At 34.2% G+C, this 18,755-nt stretch overlaps 2 protein-coding genes across 3 annotated transcripts in view; both read left to right on the forward strand.

Moving 5' to 3' along the window:
• The window catches only part of LOC111697721 (probable Rho GTPase-activating protein CG5521), a 33,842-nt gene extending 23,412 nt beyond the window's left edge, over window positions 1-10,430 (forward strand). Inside the window, 9 exon segments of the mRNA XM_023467816.1 lie at window positions 341-509; window positions 859-933; window positions 3,514-3,612; window positions 4,938-5,016; window positions 5,702-5,811; window positions 7,071-7,280; window positions 8,551-8,693; window positions 9,471-9,639; window positions 10,000-10,430. Coding sequence (XP_023323584.1) covers window positions 341-509; window positions 859-933; window positions 3,514-3,612; window positions 4,938-5,016; window positions 5,702-5,811; window positions 7,071-7,280; window positions 8,551-8,693; window positions 9,471-9,639; window positions 10,000-10,075 — 1,130 coding nt within the window. The 3' untranslated portion in view covers window positions 10,076-10,430.
• Window positions 10,431-16,715: 6,285 nt separating this feature from the next.
• On the forward strand, window positions 16,716-17,922 carry LOC111697736 (uncharacterized). Of its 2 annotated transcripts, none has more exons than XM_023467837.1 (2): window positions 16,716-17,063; window positions 17,136-17,922. In XM_023467837.1, the coding sequence occupies exons 1-2, from the start codon at window positions 16,776-16,778 to the stop codon at window positions 17,790-17,792; spliced, it is 945 nt and encodes a 314-aa protein (XP_023323605.1). In that variant the 5' UTR covers window positions 16,716-16,775; the 3' UTR covers window positions 17,793-17,922. The 2 variants fall into 2 exon arrangements, with proteins under 2 accessions (XP_023323605.1, XP_023323603.1); XM_023467835.1 differs by having other exon boundaries at window positions 16,716-16,991; window positions 17,064-17,922.
• Window positions 17,923-18,755: the final 833 nt, after the last annotated feature.

Below are 18,755 nucleotides of genomic sequence, written 5' to 3' on the forward strand. Positions count from 1 at the left end.
CCCCCCCCCCCCTCTTTTTTATTAAGAAATTTTTTTTAGACTGTAATTATTTGTTGCAGTATTTGTAAGTGACCCTCCATTGAAAAAGGGGTATATTCGAATTAAACAGTACCCTTATCTGGTAATAATGTGGAAGATTTTTATCTTTTTTTCTATTTTACAAGTATTTAATCTTGAAATTTTCTCCATTGTTTCTGCAGCAGAAGCATCCCTTGAAAATATGAAATTAATTCAGTTCAAAACATGGATATTTCATTGGTTTGATATTGTGAATCCCACATTCCGTTCCATAGGTATACTTGAACTTACAAGCACAGTCCCTTGAACGAACATATTTTAGGTCGTGAAACCCATAAGATCGCCGTGATCTTCGTGGCTGAAGGTCAGGAGGATAAGATCAGTATCCTCAGCAACACCGGGGGGTCCGAGGCCTTTGAGGAGTTCGTGGCAGGCCTAGGCTGGGAGGTCGAGCTAGAGACTCATACTGGATTCATTGGAGGACTTACCAGGTAGTATCATTATTATCTTCGTTTTTATTGTTATTTGATTGTTTCTGTTTTTGTTAGTTCGATTTTTCGTTGTTATTTTTATTGGTAATGTTTGTTACGCTTTCTTTTTTTGATATTGTTATTGTATTTGTTTTTGTATCTCATTTTTGTGTTATTAATACGTTTATTGTTATTGTTATTGTTATTGTTATGGTCATTGTCATTGTCATTGTCATTGTTTTTGTTAATGATATTGATATTGATATTGATATTGATATTGATATTGATATTGATATTGATATTGTTATTGTTATTGTTATTGTTATTGTTATTGTTATTATATTGTTATAATTTTTTATCATTATTTAAGAAATAAAAGTACGGGGGAAACCGCTCCTTATTATGCTACCAGTTTTCTAGAGATTATGTTCCATGTTTCAACGAGGTAAACATTTTTAGTGTTTAAAAGACATTGTTGGAAAAATAAAATGGCAAAAATTAAGTTTGTCCCCCGGTTAGATGAGAACGCAGAGCTGACTTAAACATAGAGGTTTTTTCGAACATTGAGATTTTTTCGATTCTAAGCTTAGGAAGAATATTGAAACAGTTCGATTTAAACTCTTTATGAATTCGACATGAACAATCAAAAACTCGATTTGAAATCAATATTCAGTACACGTAGATACGTTATAAACTCGTTAAATTATAAGAAAGTTCGTTAATAACTCTAACGTAGGTCCGTTATGAACTCGTTACATTATAAAAAAGGTTCGTTATTAACTCTAACGTAGGTCTGTTATAAACTCGTTAAATTACAAAAAATGTTAGTTATTGACTCTAATTAGAATGCCAATTCTCGGTTCACGTAGACACGTTATAAACTCGTTAAATTATAAAAAAAGTTCGTTATTAACTCTAACGTAGGTCTGTTATAACTCTATGTTTATGTTTAAGATTTGATTATTTTCGTGATATTTATAAGGGTGCATATATCATATTAATATGCAGAAAACAGTATATTCAATATTTACGAATATCTAGTGCATCAAGGATAAAAATAAATTTATTTCTCTACATTATGTTTTTTATTTGGCCTTTCTGTTTTATTTTTATGTAATCTTTTTTGGCTCTTTTTGTCCCAACAAAAGAATCTAGAACAGATTAGAAGTTTTTACTTATTTATCATATCTGGATTTAAACGATTTAAACATTGGTGCAGTTTTTATATAAAAGGGTAAAGCATTCCATGGAGAAACAATTTTTTGGCTAAAAATAATTTACGAACATTAGTTCTACAAAAGTTAGCACGAAGTGAAAGAGGATTTTCTTGTAATCCTATTGGATGTATCAGCTAACATATTTATCAACATTATTAACACCATGAATAATTTTATAGGTTTCAATTGTATCATAGCGGAGTCTTTGACTTAAATTCAGTTCTTTATGTTTTTTTACTGTACGATGAACCAGTGAGTCTTGAAACCATTGAGACCGCCCTTTTTAAATTTTTTTTTGATAGTTTCTTTATCTCCTACACTCCAAGGACACCAAGCTGGGACGGAAAACTCTAGTTGTCCGTCTCACATAATGTTCATAAAGATTGATAGATGTAACATTGTCTCTGTAGTGAAATGTTTTAGAAATAAGAGACAATTTAGAGGACAGTTTGCTTTTTTGGCTGATTGGTTGCAATGCACTGAAGGTTTTAAGTTTTCATGCATAGTAACTCCAATATCCTTTGCCTCTGTGACAAGGTTTAATTGTTTATGGTGTATGTATAACCAGCGTTTTTTTTTCAGTGTGCATAACTTTGCATTTATCAACATTGAACATCAGCCCAATCACAAAGTTCATTAGAACAGTTTTGTAATATATTTTTGTCTCTTTCGTTTAACATTTTTCTGGCAAGTTTTGTAGTCAGCAAACATTTTTTAGCACAAACATTTGCGCACAAAGAAAGTCAATTTCATTAATATAGATGATAAAAAGGATCGGAACTAGCATCGATCCCTGGAGAACTCCACTTAAGACATGTTTCTTTCCTGATTATTGGCCATTCAAAACTACTCTTTGACCCCTGTTTATAAGCCATGCATCAATCCATCTCAAAATATCACCATTTAAACTATGAGCTTTAAGTTTTTCAAGCATTCTGTTCTTAGGCACATAGTCAAAAGCCTTGGAGGAATCTAAGACTATAATGTCCATAGAATGACCTTCATCCTGCAGGCTGGTTATGACCTCCAAAAACTCCAATAAGTTAGTAAGGCAGGACTTCTGCTTCATAAAACCATGTTGACTAGGGTTAATATGATTATTTTTCTGTAAATGGTCGACAATTTTATCACGTTAAAGAGACTCAATGGTTTTACAGACAAGGGAAGTTAAAGAAATTGGACTATAGTTTTCAGGTTTACATTTAACACCTTTCTTAAAAATTGGAATCACATTGGCTAGTCTGAACCACTAGATCCCATATAGACCAGGGAAAGTGGCGGAGCTCAACCCTATCTTCACTGTATTTCAGCCTACAGGTCGTCATACGTTGTCTGTAGGTTGATTGTTAATAATAATAATAATAATAGTCTCCAGTCCTCAGGGACATAGCCTTCACTCAAGGATTTATTGAAAACTATGGCTAGAGGTTTACAAATAATGTTGTTTAACTCCTTGAGTATTGATGAAGTGATACCATCTATTCCATGGTTTCATCTTGTAAATCTTCTCAATAATATCAGACTCATCGAAAAAAGTAGTTATCAGAGATTTTTCACTTGGCAGCCTCGACAGGGTTGGGATTGGACCGCCCCCCTCTGCTGAAAAAAAAAAACACTGCTGAAGTATATATTTTAGAGTTCAGACATTCTTTATCTACATCTTGCTTCAGAAGTGGACGAACATAGATATACTTTTGGTCGTTAAAAATTAATTTAAGGTTCGTTATAAACTCGTCAAAATTATAAAATAGGTTCGTTATTAACACGTTAAACTAATTATAAGTTCATTATCAAGTGTATATTTTTAGGATGAACTCGTCCAGTGAGGATTGTATGCTGCAAAAAACTCGTCATCTCGGAAATGATGAAATTCACATTGTTTGGTCAGAACACTGGAGGGATTACAGGTAACAGGCATAGATCTAGTGGGAGGGATTAATTTATCATCATTGGATCATAGGATTAATGGATTAATTATTTAATTGATTAATTAGAGATTGATAGATTAATGAATGAAAGAATGCATGAATTAATGCATTTTTTGATAGATAACTTAAATCTTGGATTCATGGATGGATTGATAAATTCATCAAACAGATGTCAACTTCTACGTAATGATCCTTCATTTGAAAATTTATATGTCTGATTCACAACGGTACCTGTACCCTAGGGTGACACACGAATGGGGTTAAAAGCATAATTGGGATGGATAAGTTCGCTGGGTGATGTGGCTCAATATAAGCATTTTTGTGAAAATTTTAGGTTCATCCATTGCTCAGGTGGAAGTCTTGATATTTGGTGAAGGTCAATGGCCCCTGATCCCAAATTTGTGATCCGGGTATCGATCCACAATGCGAGGCTGCATGCAAAATTTCAGCCTTTTATCGCAATTTTTCGAACTAAATGCAGCCTGTACTAATTTTGGTGTCACAAAGCGTCGAATCGCCCCCCCCGCTCCAGATTTTTTCCAGAAACTACTTCCAATTTAAGCATTTTTGTGAAAATTTTAGGTTCATCGGAGCATTGCATCAGGTGGAAGTCGTTTTCGGTAACAAACATGCAAGATATTACCTTGCTGCTCTTCTATCTAAAAAAGGGAAACCCGAGCTGGGAACTTTTGAATGGTGGATATCGGGATTGATGCTTAATTCATTTTTTTTCTTAATCTCCATATTAAATAATGCTTGCTCTTTTTTATTAATCTCCAGATTAATTAACCGATCCCATTCTAAAGTGTTCAGCTCTGATTAGTTTCTGTCGCTAATTTTTAATGTGACTTGCGGTTTTTTTGCTGCAGAACAACTCTTCCAATATAGGAAGACGACATATTGTATCTTATTCTTCTTCATGTTACTCAGATAACGGTTTAAAGGGTTCTGTTGAGAATGGGTTATGCTACTCTTGAATTGGAGAGTTACTTGAACTAACGTCGACAGTACCTTTCAATTATCTATAGAGAGATGCTGTCAGGAGGTACAATTGATAGTTAACCCGATAGATAGGATCTTAATTGGCAAACATCGAAAAAAGTTTTGTTTTTAAACCCTACATTTCAACTGACAGCTAATGAGATATAATAAAATAAGCTAAATTTAAGAAATTCCACGGGCAACGCCTGGCACTTCAGCTAAAATCATAATTAAATACCAAGCGCGGGTAAACGACGCACGGGAGTAACCTCCGCACTTCTAGTTAAATATATCGGCAAAATCTCATGTAGCATTATTTTTAGGCGGGGTATAATACCAACAGAATTCTGTGATGTCCTGATTGTTATTTATCCTCTGAAAAACAAACTTTATCGAATACAGGTCAGTACTGAACACAGATTTATTAAAATGATGGTTGTTATTTTAAAAATTTTCTGTTTGAAAAGAGGAAACAATTTTGAAGCCCCCCCCCACCAACATTGGGTAAAATAAATGATTTTAGTGGAAAATAATACATTTTTGGTTAAAAGTAACACAAAGGATCAAAAACTTGTCTATTACTGTACGGTTTTCCATTTTTCCGTTCAGATCATCAAAAATCTTCTCATTTAGACCAAAATACACGTCAAAAATGCTTGTTTTAAAGAAAAGTACATTTTTTGGAGGTTTTTTAACCTAACTCAGTCAATTTTTGAAATTTTTCAAAAATTTCAATGGATTTAATCTTTTTAGACAATTACGAAGAAAATGACATTCGACATGATAAATTCAAGAAATATTTTTTTTGAGCTATGTAGACTTTTTTGCGATCTGCACGGGCCTTGCACGACCACTTCCCATTGGTTGAAGAATAAAATATCCTGTGAAAACAATATTATTTGTGAGCCAATATTTCTATATTTTGTTGCAAAATGGGGAACCCTAATCTTTATTTTGACCCGTCGGGAATCTGTTATATATCAATTTATCAAGTTTTAGAAACAACATAATTTTTCAAGAACACACCTTTTGACTATTTTTATACCTGACAGTTTTGTCAAAAGTCAAAAGTCCTTTTTTATTTTAGGTAATACGTAAGTCTGAAGTTCCATTCTTTGGACCTTTGTACAATGAGATGATTGTGGACCACGGGGTCCTTCCGGGACTTATTCGGGCCACAGCTGTTAACGCGAGCAGGTAAAGAGGACATAAACTATTGATAAAAAAGGATTTCATTTACTAGCTTGAAAGTAGTTTTTATAACCTACAACTAGCTAGAAAGTAGTTTTTATAACCTACAACTAGTTAGAAATTAGTTTTTATAACCTACAACTAGCTAGAAAGTAGTTAATATAACCTACAACTAGCTAGAAAGTAGCAGTGTAACCTACAACTAGCTAGAAAGTAGTTTTGTAACCTACAGCTAGCAATAAAATAGCTTTGTAATCTACATTTAGCTAAAAAGTAGCTTTGTAACTTACATCTAGCTAGACAGTTGCTTCGTAACCTAGAGCTAGCTAGAAAGTACCTTTGTAACCTATAGCTTGCTAGAAATTAGCTTTGTAACCTACATACAGCAAATAAAATAGCTTTGTAATCTACATTTAGCTAGAAAGTAGCTTTGTACAGCTAGCAAGAAAGTAGCTTCTCAACCTTCAGATAGCTAGAAAGTAACTTTGTAACCAACAGCAGCTAGAAAGTAGCTTTGTAACCAATAACAGCTAGAAAGTAGCTTTGTAACCTACATCCAGCAATAAAATAACTTTGTAAACTACATTTAGCTAGAAAGTAGCTTTGTACAGCTAGCAAGACAGTAGCTTCTTAACCTTCAGCTAGCTAGAAAGTAGCTTTGTAGCCTACAATTAGCTAGAAAGTAGCTGTGTAACCTACAATTATCTAGAAAGTAGCTTTGTAACCTACAACTATCTAGCTAGAAAGTAGCTTTGTAACCAACAGCTGGCTAGAAAGTAGTTGTGTAAGCTACAGCTAGCAATGAAATTACTAGTTAGAAAGTAGCTTTGTAACCTTCAACTAGCAATGAAACTACTCACTAGAAAGCAAGTTTATGGACCTCCTCTGAGAAATCATATATTTATGTGAATTATAAAGTAGCAATAATTCCTTAATTATAATTTGTTTATTAACCTTATCATGAACTAAATAGGAAATAAAGAATAAAGCCCCCCNCCGCCCTATTATTCCAATATACGAATATAACAGGGAATTTATCAATATTTGCACAAATAGTTAAGTATTTAATTATATAGTTTCATGTTAATTATAGTTAATCTGACTAAAGAAAGGAATCTTCCTGAAACTTAAGAAGGACGGGCAAGAAAGTCTTACAGAGTACCATGGACGATTCACAGCAATGTCCTTTAAACTCTAACTCTGAAGCTATTCATGCAAATATTCTGTATCAAGTTCAATTTAATATTTATATTAATCTTATTCAGAGCCAAGCGTGCCATGATGACAGCTTACAAAACCTACTTCGAAGACCGAGCCAAGGCCTTGGACTCGATCATCGACAAGTTCAAGCAGCCCACCACCTTCGAGGAGTTCGTGGCCAACGTATTCAACCCTGCCCAGACGGGAACAATAATACAAGGGAATATGAGACCCGGAGGAATGTCGTCTTCCACCATCAGTTCAAATACAAATAGGTAAATATGTTTAGCAATGAGTAAAAAGACTGATATGATGAGGTTTCCAGGGCCCAGGATCTACAGTCAAGGAATTTAGATGGTCTATGGCCCAAGGAGTTTAGTTGTTCTAGGGCCCTGATGCAAAGAGCTCAAACCGCCATATTTGAGCTGCAAGGAGGTAGTACATTTGCACACAGGTGTCGATACACAACTGAAAATATTGGCAAAACTGTTGCAAAAATGTTGCAAAACTATTGGCAGAAGGAAGACCAATATTCCCTATTCATCATTCAACAAAAAGACAGAAGGGGAGGTGGCATTATAAGGACAGGGAGAGAAGGTAGGGGTGGCATTATAAGGACAGGGAGGGGAGGTAGAGGTGACATTATAAGGACAGGGAGAGAAGGCAGGGGTAACATTATAAGGACAGGAAGATGAGGAAGGGGTGGCATTATAAGGACAGGGAGAGGAGGAAGGGGTGGCATTATAAGGACAGGGAGAGGAGGGAGGGGTGGCATTATAAGGACAGGGAGAGGAGGTAGGGGTGGCATTATAAGGACAGGGAGGGGAGGTAGAGGTGACATTATATGGACAGGGAGAGGAGGAAGGGGTGGCATTATAAGGACAGGGAGAGAAGGTAGGGGTGGCATTATAAGGACAGGGAGGGGAGGTAGAGGTGACATTATAAGGACAGGGAGAGAAGGTAGGGGTGGCATTATAAGGACAGGGAGAGAAGGCAGGCATTATAAGGACAGGGAGAGGAGGTAGGGGTGGCATTATAAGGACAGGGAGAGGAGCTAGGGGTGGCATTATAAGGACAGGGAGAGGAGGTAGGGGTGGCATTATAAGGACAGGGTGAGGAGGTAGGGGTGGCATTATTAAGGACATGGAGAGGAGGAGGGGTGGCATTATAAGGACAGGGAGAGGATGTAGGGGTGGCATTATAAGGACAGGGCGAGGAGGTAGGGGTGGCAATATAAGGACAGGGAGAGGAGCGGGGTGGCATTATAAGGACAGGGAGAGAAGGTAGGGGTGGCATTATAATGACAGGGAGAGGAGCTAGGGGTGGCATTATAAGGACAGGGAGAGGGTGTATTTTATGACAGAGGGTGGGAGGAAGGTGGCAATACATTGACAGGGAAAGGGAGGGAGGTGGCATTATAGGGTGAGCTGGGTGGTATGGGATAGGATGGGGGGCGGTATCTGAAATGTAGACAGGAAGGAAGGGACTGAGGGGTCATGGGGTCTCTGGACAATATTGATTAATTCATAAATTTAATGGTTTTAGAAGTGATCTTAGCGCTGTTCTTCTTGATCCAATGAGCACGCACACTGGTTGGAGTGAGGAGCAGCAGAGACCACGAGCGCACACTGAGCTTGGAGAGCGCACTAGAAGCACACTTGGCGAGGATAGAAAGATTCTCCATGAAGGTATCATAAATGTTAATTACTTATTAAAAAGTTTGTTTATTCGAGTGCAACTATTACCTTGAGTCTCGTGTATCCAATAACTTTTTATGGAAGCTCTTTATAAAGAAATATTATTTACTCTCATCAAAATTATAATCAATAAAAAAAATTCTGAGAGTAAGAGTCACACCTAAATCCTAAATTCTAGTTTGTTCTTGGCAGTCTGCATTAGCTTTTCTTCACATTTCTTCACATGGATGGCTTTTTTACCATAACACTCCTACCAAAACAGCTGTTTACTGTTTGTAAACTGTTTCACTGTTTTTTCTGTTTCCACTGTTTGTATTGTTTGTACATTTTGTCTTTTATCTCTTGTAAGTTCAAGCAATCTTGAAGTAATGCAGTATTGTTAACTTTTATGCCAGATATTTGGCAGTTGGGTTCGAGAGAGTACAAACAGTAGAAACAGTACTAACGGTACGAACAGTACAAACAGTACAAACAGTACTAACAGTACTAACAGTAAAAACAGTATAAACAGTGCAAACAGTAACAAATGCACAAAAGTACAAAAATTACAAACAATACAAGCAGTGCAAGCAGTTTAAACAGTTCAAAAATTACGCACAGTACAAAAAATACAAACAGTAGAAGAAATAAATATCGGTGCGGTTTTGCGCTATGAGTTATTGAACAACAAATTCAATTACATAATATAACAATACGCCTTTGCTCTAATGTTGCCTATTCCAAGCATTTAAATTTTTAATTTTATCAAATATTTGATTTATAATTTAGAGCATGTTCCACTACGAAAAAAGCTGAGTAGCGGGGTCCCCCCTGGCAGTCATTCTAACCCTGGCGTTGGATTCTCCCAGGTTCCCCTGTCTGATGAAGAGGATATGTTCAACCCACCGTCGGGCTCAGCTAGAAAGTTCTCGACCAAGTCCCCCGTTCAAGCCATGAGGTAAAAATATTTATTGTACCTTCAAGAATTGATCATTTGAATTTTAATTGAACCTTCTTTTTATGGGTATCATTGCAAATTAAACTAAACATTTAAAATGGAGGGTCACTTGACATTTCGATTATACTTCCTTTAACATAAAAAATTGTTCTGAGCTGGGAACTTTTGAATGATGGATATCGGGATTAATGCTTGATCCACTCTTTTTCTTACTCTCGAGATTAAATAATGCTTGTTCTCTTCTTATTTTTAAGCTCCAGATTAATTAACCGATCGGGATTAAGGATATCCCAATCTAAAGTTTTCAGCTCTGAAAACTTAGTTGAAAGATATACATTTTTCAATAAATATTTATTTTAGTGCTGTGCGGCGACCAATGGCTGTTCGACAAAACTCCGGTGGGACCAGTGGAGCCCCCGTCACTAGAAAACGATAATTTCTTGTGTGTTTAACTGTTTACTGACGCGGCATTTGTCTGAGTGAAAATCCGCAAAACTTGTTATAAAAACAAATCCGGGAAAATGAGTTGCAAGAATCCGTGGGAATTACAAGTCAAGTTTCTGCGTAAATGCATAAATGCTTAAATTAAATCATGTCAATTAGGACTGGACCTTTATTTTACATTCCAAATTTGCTCATTTCAAGAAATTTCTATTTACAATTTTACCAGAAATATGCAGCTATGTTTAAATATATATTTAGCTATATGAACACTGTAATTTACAATCCTTAAAAAGTTGATTAATTAATTGGACTGACATTATTATTATTTTCCATTTTAGTATTATACACTACACAAAAAGTATTTAATACTTAATTATTAATTCTTTATATTTATGCATATATATATGCGTAGAATTTTTTTTTTTTTATTTATGGATATTTATTATTTTATAAAATATATCTTTCTATTGTTAAATTCTTAATATATAGATGATTATATATTTTCCATTTAAAGATCAGTTTGCAATATATAATAAAAATTTAAACAATTTTAGTTTTTTGTTTGAAAGTTGGAGAAAAAATGCAAGGTACACGTTTTTATACAGATTATTGTTTTAACCCTTTTCCGGATTCGCTTTTTTGTCTAATTTAGATTGGGAGGATAGGGGGGTGGAATTTCTTCAAATATTTTGTACATAAATCATTACATTTTTATATGAATAATTTTCTCTCTTTTCGTTTTTATCATCAACAATTTTTATAATCTTAGAAAAGCTGTTTTAAGACATACGTCATATAAACATCAGTTGTACTACTCGAACCCATCAATGCAGAACAGTACAAGTGTGCAAAAACTTTTAGTTACCGGCCTGCATATCCTTTAATACCAATACCATTATCTGAATCTTAAATTTGGTCTTATGAATACACAAAATATGCAAATTGTAGGGCTAGCTGTAATAATAATAGTAAAAATGATGAAAAAAATGTATTTAAAATTACATCAATAATAAGAAAGTTAAATAGTTAAATCCTATTATTGTAAAGGAAAAAAAGATTATTGCAATTGTAGCAATTTGTTAAAGGAAATTAGAAACAGGTAGTGAGGGGGGGACTGTTCCATTATTAATATAAATTTTTTGTTGAAACAATTTATAATGTACAGGGTGTCCCAAAAAACATGGGAATTCAGTGACGAATTCGATATCGTCTTTGTTATGAATTAGCATTGTAATACCTAATTTCAAAAGCCATAATATTATTATGTCTGCTAGAGTTTATTTAATGAAAAGGGTAAAAGACTGTAAAGATGTGTCTATAATGTCTCCGCAAGATGAACAGTGAATACGGACAAGTTTACTCTGTTTGCATAATGTAATTTTCTTGTTTTACTAAGTACAACCGTATGCAGTCAAAATATAAACAAACAAAATGTAAACATAGCAGACGAAACTCTTACAGATTACAGCTTTCTCAGTAGGTATCACTATACTAAATCAAAGAATTATTTGAAAAGACGATATCGAATTCGTCACTGAATTCCCATGTTTTTTGGGACACCCTGTATAATGGGTTAAACAATTCAACTTAACTGTTAACAAAATATTCAAAATCAAGCAGTTAACAATGATTGAATCTTCGAATAAAATTTAATGAATTTTATAATTTGAACAAAGAGAAAGTATAAACAGACTGATTCAACCTTGCAATATTTGGACGAAATTATGAATTCATGGTTTTCTGTTATAAAAAATCCGCTGAAGAATTGTCAAGACGACATTTCACAAATTGCTTCAAGACCTCAAAATCTTCGAGGTAAAACTATATGTTTATTGGACCAGAGCTGGGAACTTTAGAATGGGATAACATTAATCCCGACTGCTTAATCCGAATATCCAATATGGACACTTTTGATATCTAGCTTAATTCACTCTTTTTTGGATGTAGTAGAAAAAAATCAAAAACCGGTTTTTTAAAATTGCGAGTCCTTCCCGTTTCTGTAAATTTTTAATTTATCGGCTTCTTATACGCGACTCTGATTGGTTGAATTTTATACACTTTTCAGGATTAGGTACAAGATTAGGTTATTAAGAAAAAGAGAGGATAACGCCTTAATCTCGATATCCACCATTCTAAAGTTCCCAGCTCAGGTCATAATGTTTGTTTACATTTACCCTGGCTGACGGAATTTTCTGTGAGAGACGAAGAAGGAAAATTTCAAAATATGTCACTTGAAATGTACTTTTTACTTCGATAAAGGCCGGTTATTTACCAAATATTTGGATATCAATTTAAAATTTATAAATATCTTGCTGGACAACAATTTCGACAACTTTGGTAGAAATCTGATTGAAATTCTATAAATATCAGAAAATGTCAAATTCGCTAAAAGTATGCAGATCTCATTTTGGAAATGGCAGTACTGGGGAAGTGTTGTAATTATGTGTCAAACAATTATGCATGTAAAAGTAGGGTGAGGCATACTGTCACAAAACTTACAAGGTCATTGATACAAATATATGTATCCCATTCTGAGCAACATTATTAACATTGCTTATCCAAACTCTTTACTAGTGTAAATATATTTGTGATCGCCCTAGGGAGAGAAAGTGATGAATTGCATAGTTTTAACAAAAATATAAAACTTTTTTAGTACAGGGTGTCCCAATAAACATGGGAATTCAGGGACGAATTCTATATCGTCTTTTTAAATAATTCTTTGATTTCGTATAGTTATACCTACCGAGAAAGCTGTAATCTGTAGGGGTGTCGTCTGCTATATGTTAACATTTTGTTTGTTTATGTTTTGACTGCGTAAGGGTGTACTCAGTAAAACAAGAAAATTGCAGTATACAAACAGAGTAAACTTGTCCGTTTTAACTGTTCATCTTGCAGAGACATTATAGACACATCTTTACAGTCTTTTACCCTTTTCAAAAAATAAACTCTAGCAGACATAATAATATTATGGCTTTTGAAATTAGGTATTACATTGCTAATTCATAACAAAGACGACATCCAATTCGTCACTGAACTCCCATGTTTATTGGGACACCCTGTATTTAGACATATTTCAATAACACAATTGAATATACTTATTAATTAATATTGAAAAGTTTAATCGGTTAATAAGGTTGCTTAAAGAATGGGATGAAACTACATATTTTTTTTAAGTGAGATTTTCCTTCGGGAGAACAGCACTTCACCGGAAATAGACTTTGTCTCGTGTTTCTCAACTTTTTTGATGATGTTTTATCAAAAAAGTACCGGAAACCCTTGGAAACGTAAATTCAACCAGTAAAGTTGACAATTTTCTCTGGTAAGTCCTCGCTAATAGTAAATTATCATTTAATTAGTCTTTTGTGTATTTTTTCTATGAACTTCCTGGAATCGAATTTATAATAAGATTTGTACAAGTTGCAACGTTGCATGGGATCGATAAAATAAATTAAATAAGATTGCAAGATGCAATTTAGATGTTATAAAGTTCATAAGCAGAAGAAACAGCCTTATTGAATTTATATCGGTTCATTGACATTTAGGTAAAGCTTGGGAGGTTTCGAATTCAAGCTGAATATATATATATACATGTCTACAAAGGATTGGACTTAATCCTATAAAGTCCGGGACGTCTAAATCTAAATTAAGAAAAAGAAACGGTACACCCCCACCCCTTAAAAGGCCTTTGAGTATAGTTATGGGTTGGGATACATGTAACTAGCTCAATTTTTTTCAAAAATTCAGAAAAATTAGGAAAATTTTAAATTTTGTTGTTGAGTTAACAAGACATGTAATTCTAATATTTTTTTCAAAGGCTTTTTACAAATGAAGTGTCAGATCTATAATAGCTCAATAACAAAAAAAACAGTATTTAGTTTTTTTACGACCACCTTACTCTACGAATTCAAAAAATTCTAAAGAGTAAAGAAGTTTCAAAGTGGTAATGTCAAAAAAGAGAGGGCTAACTGCTTGTGAAGAAAACAGGGTATGGGTGTCAACCCCCCTCCCCCCCTGTTAAGGGTTTAAGGAATATTAAGAATTTCATCCTTTAAAATTTAGCTTTTCTTTAAATAACTGGTGGTGGATTGTTAGTATTTTTCGACAAATAAAAACAAAAATCATGATTATATTTTCATGTTGCAAAAAAATAAAATAGGCTTTAAGGGTTGGGGGAAAAAAATAAAGGTTCTATTACAAAACGGGCACTTTTAAGCATATTTTTAATTCAACCCGATTTTTGACATTTGAAAAATGTCATCAAAAGATAAAACAAAACAGAAATATGTCTATCATAAATCAAATTCAACCCCTTACATTTTTTACAGGGTTTCTCAATAAACATGGAAATAAAGTGATGATTTTTATGTCGTCTTTGTTTTACGCGGCATTATTTCGTAAAAACAGTTTTAGCACAGGTTTACATGAAAAGGATGAGACAAAGGGGGGGGGGAGTGCAGAAGTCCTCAATGGGTAATCACCGCCACCCAAACATGTTTTGCGGCATGCACACTCCTCAATTGGTAATCTCCACCACCTCAATTGGTTATCAGACAGATCACAGAATAAGCTATTAAAAGACTTTATTCAAGGCAAAAGACTTAACTTTACCCTGGGGTCGTCATGACTCATGATCATATCATATCAGAGTTTCAATTCGTCTTTACAGTTTCTTTCTTTGAGGGTAACCCTGCATAAAATGTATTTCAATAAGGAATAAAATGTCGTCTTTTCACTATTGCTTGGCTCCTTACAACGTGACTCAAAAATATATTTCTTTAAAGGCCTGATTTTCAAGAAATACGTTTCAATCTAAGACATCGGAAATTTGTAACCATGGGCTTTAAAAATGTGATATCCTATTTTAAGCCAAGAAAATATTGATAAAAACCCCTGTCATTTTCTTCGTAATGTCGAAATACCGGTGTTGGGACATTTTATAGAGAGGCCATTTCTTAGATAGGATATTTCATAGATAGGAATTTCATAGATATGACATTTCATAGATAGGCCATTTCTTAGATAGGAATTTCATAGATATGACATTTCATAGATAGGTCATTTCTTAGATAGGTATTTCATAGATAGATATTTCATAGATAGGATATTTCATAGATAGATATTTCATATATTGGACATTTCATAGATAGATATTTCATAGATAGGACATTTCATAAATAGGAAATTCATAAATAGGAATTTCATAGATAGGACATTTCATAGATAGGTATTTCATAGATAGATATTTCATAGATAGGATATTTCATAGATAGATATTTCATAGATTGGACATTTCATAGATAGGTATTTCATAGATAGGACATTTCATAGAAAGGACATTTCATAGACAGAGCTAATTTTTTATACGTAGACAGATAATTTCATGGACAAAGATGAATTTACACTGACATTTCATAGACAGGGTATTTCATAAACAGGACACTTCATAGAAGACATTTCTTAGGAAAATTATTTGCTCCTTCTAATCTTTCTAATAAATTCTACACTGTTCTTTCCACGATCCCTTTCATTAAACCAACCCCTTAAATTGTTCTCTGGGAAAATTACCTATCTGTTTAAATTCTTCTTTGTCTATAAAAAATTTGCTCTGTCTATGAAATGTCCTGTCTATAAAAAGTCCTGTTTATGAAAAATCCTGTCAATGCAATGTCCCATCTATGGTTTGTATTATCTATGAAATGTCCATCAATGAACTGTCCATCTATAAATGTTCATCCATAAAATGTCTTTCTATCAAATATTCCAACACCGAAATGCCAAAAACGTTTAAGAATTAGAAACAAATTTTCTTAGAAATGTATGATGTATCAAGATTATTACATCTCAAGGATTTCGACAAAAATATTCTTATTTTCAAAATGCTTTTGGCAGCCGGCAAGTTCGATATTACTGTCGAGATGTTAAACCTTCTTTCCACCCTTAAACTTACTTTCCATCCTCCCCCTGCCTATCCTTCTATATTCCCCTCCACCCTAACACCTTCTCCCTTCCCTCTACCCTTCATTCTATCCTTCTCCATTACCCCCCCCCTGCCTACCCTTGAGCCCCCAGTTTATTACCAGCGCGTAGGTCTAATCTGAATGACGATTTAACATTTAAAATGTTTATTATTCGCATTCTTTGTGACCATTGTTAAGCCAAGTGAGTCAGCTATAAGATTTGTACAATTGAAAAATTGAGATTTTTTATCCTATAATGAGGGTAAAGGGACTGTTCACCCACCCCGCTTAAATTTAAAGCACTCAACTTTCCAGATTAAGTTTTTTTCGTTTTTTTCATTTTATCGTAGATTTTTTAAATTATGGAACGATGCTTAAGTAAGTATCTGTAGTGTTATAGATACACTTTATGTCAGTAGCTAGTATACCATAGCTAAATTGCCATTTTCATATTGAGCTGAAACCTTCCGGTATGGTAAAGACGACATAAGCCATCTATCATATTTTATCTGGGGTTAAATTGCTTAAATCTGGAGATAATTAAGTCAATGTAATTTTTTATCTAGGGTTAAATTACTTACACCTGGAGATAATTAAGTTAATATAATATTTTATCTAGGGTTAAATTGCTTAAACCTGGAGATAATAAAGTCAATATCATATTTTATATCAGTATTCTGCCGACACTGGGAGGGACAACAACGTCTATGAAATGTGATCCACAAAACTTTCACGATGGCAGGGATAAATACTTTCCCTGTTATCCTACAGTTATATAATAAGTGCAGAGGAGCTGGGATATGGGCCAAGATGGTTCTGGAAGCTGAGAATGGGAAGGAGACTATAACCTTCTCATCAGTAACCAAGCCTGTAGCTGCAGCGTCCTTAACCCCTGCACCAGGAAGGAGAAAGAAACCTTCTAAGGTGAAAAAGGACAGGAAGAGGAAGGAGGCCTGGTTGGAGAAGAGAAGTCAGGGGAAGGAAAAACCTTCTCAGACAGGAGAAATATCTACCCCTGAAGAGGCCTGGTTGGAGAAGAGAAGTCAGGGGAAGGAAAAACCTTCTCAGACAGGAGAAATATCTACCCCTGAAGAGGCCTGGTTGAAGTCTACAGCTGAATTAGAATCCTACACCCAGCCGGGCTTTGTCAGGTCAGATCAACAGGTTAAACCAGTTCAACCGAATACAAACTTTACTGATCCCTGCAGTACAGAAACCTTATGCAGTACACTTTGTAGTACGGAGAAGGAAAAAAATACTAGAGCTGAGGAAGCAGCTCAAAATTCAGGAGATATAATCAGGACCCCAGGGGGAACTTCCTTAGCAGTGCTACAACCTGTACCTGCTGTAAAGGGGGGAAGTGTAAGTAGCGAACACACTTCTCTTGTCCCTGGGACACAACTTGGCGATACCACGGACTTTGACATGGATACACACATGATAAGAATTGAGAAGGAGGACAGGAATAGTTTATGTGCTAAATGTGATGGACGGCCAGCTTGGTCTCCAATCTACAGATCTGAGACTATCTGCAATACAGAATGTGCTTGGGTTGCACTAGAAACAAACATTAAGTCAAGTACAAGATGGGTTGAACCAATCCACATGAAAGAATGCAAATCCAACCCGCATAAAAAGATTAATAAGCATCTCGTGAACTTTTCAGTTTGTTTAAAATGTGAAAACCTGTTTGATTATGAATGCAACCCTGCCTGTCCACAAGCTAAATCTAAACACCCCTGTGTACAATAATGTTCTAAACTAAGAAAATTAAAAATGATATTCACTTGACTAGTAATTATAATCTATGTATATCAAACATTTACGTTTGATAAATCTATAATATGTATGTATCATTAATAAACATTTAGATCTTAAAAAATATTTTATATCTAGGGTTAAATTACTTAAATCTGGAGATAATTAAGTCAATATAATATTTTATCTAGGGTTAAATTGCTTAAACCTGGAGATAATAAAGTCAATATCATATTTTATCTAGGGTTAAATTGATTAAATCTGGAGATAATTATTAATTAAGTCAATATCATATCTTATCTAGGGTTAAATTACTTAAATCTGGAGATAATTAAGTCAATATCATATTTTATCTAGGGTTAAATTGCTTATACCTGGAGATAATTAAGTCAATATCATATCTTATCTAGGGTTAAATTGCTTATACCTGGAGATAATTAAGTCAATATCATATCTTATCTAGGGTTAAATTGCTTAAATCTGGAGATAATTAAGTCAATATCATATTTTAGCTAGGGTTAAATTGCTTAAATCTGGAGATAATTAAGTCAATATAATATTTTATCTAGGGTTAAATTGCTTAAACCTGGAGATAATTAAGTTAATTGAAATCAGTGCATCGGAACACACCGAGCGCTGTTCTCCATGTTCCAGGACAATTTTAGGACAAAAAATAGAATTTTTCTATCATAAAAATGTATCATTAATTATAGGCGTTTCTAAAGAAATAGTTTCTGTCAATCGGAAATACGCAAATATCACAATTCTCGGAAACTCTTTAATTTAATTAAGTAATTTTAAAGTTTAAATCGAGAACAGTCCTTTACTGTTTAGAGCATCCCCGATACAACATGCAATGCAATGGTCGCAACTAGGCATGTTTGAAATTGTATCTTATCTGTACCTTGATTCGTCATGATTTTATTATTGCTTTCATTACATGCTCAAGATTGTCGT

The sequence above is a fragment of the Eurytemora carolleeae genome, unplaced genomic scaffold (assembly GCF_000591075.1).
Source record: "Eurytemora carolleeae unplaced genomic scaffold, Eaff_2.0 scaffold4, whole genome shotgun sequence".
Taxonomy (NCBI): Eukaryota; Metazoa; Arthropoda; class Copepoda; order Calanoida; family Temoridae; genus Eurytemora; species Eurytemora carolleeae.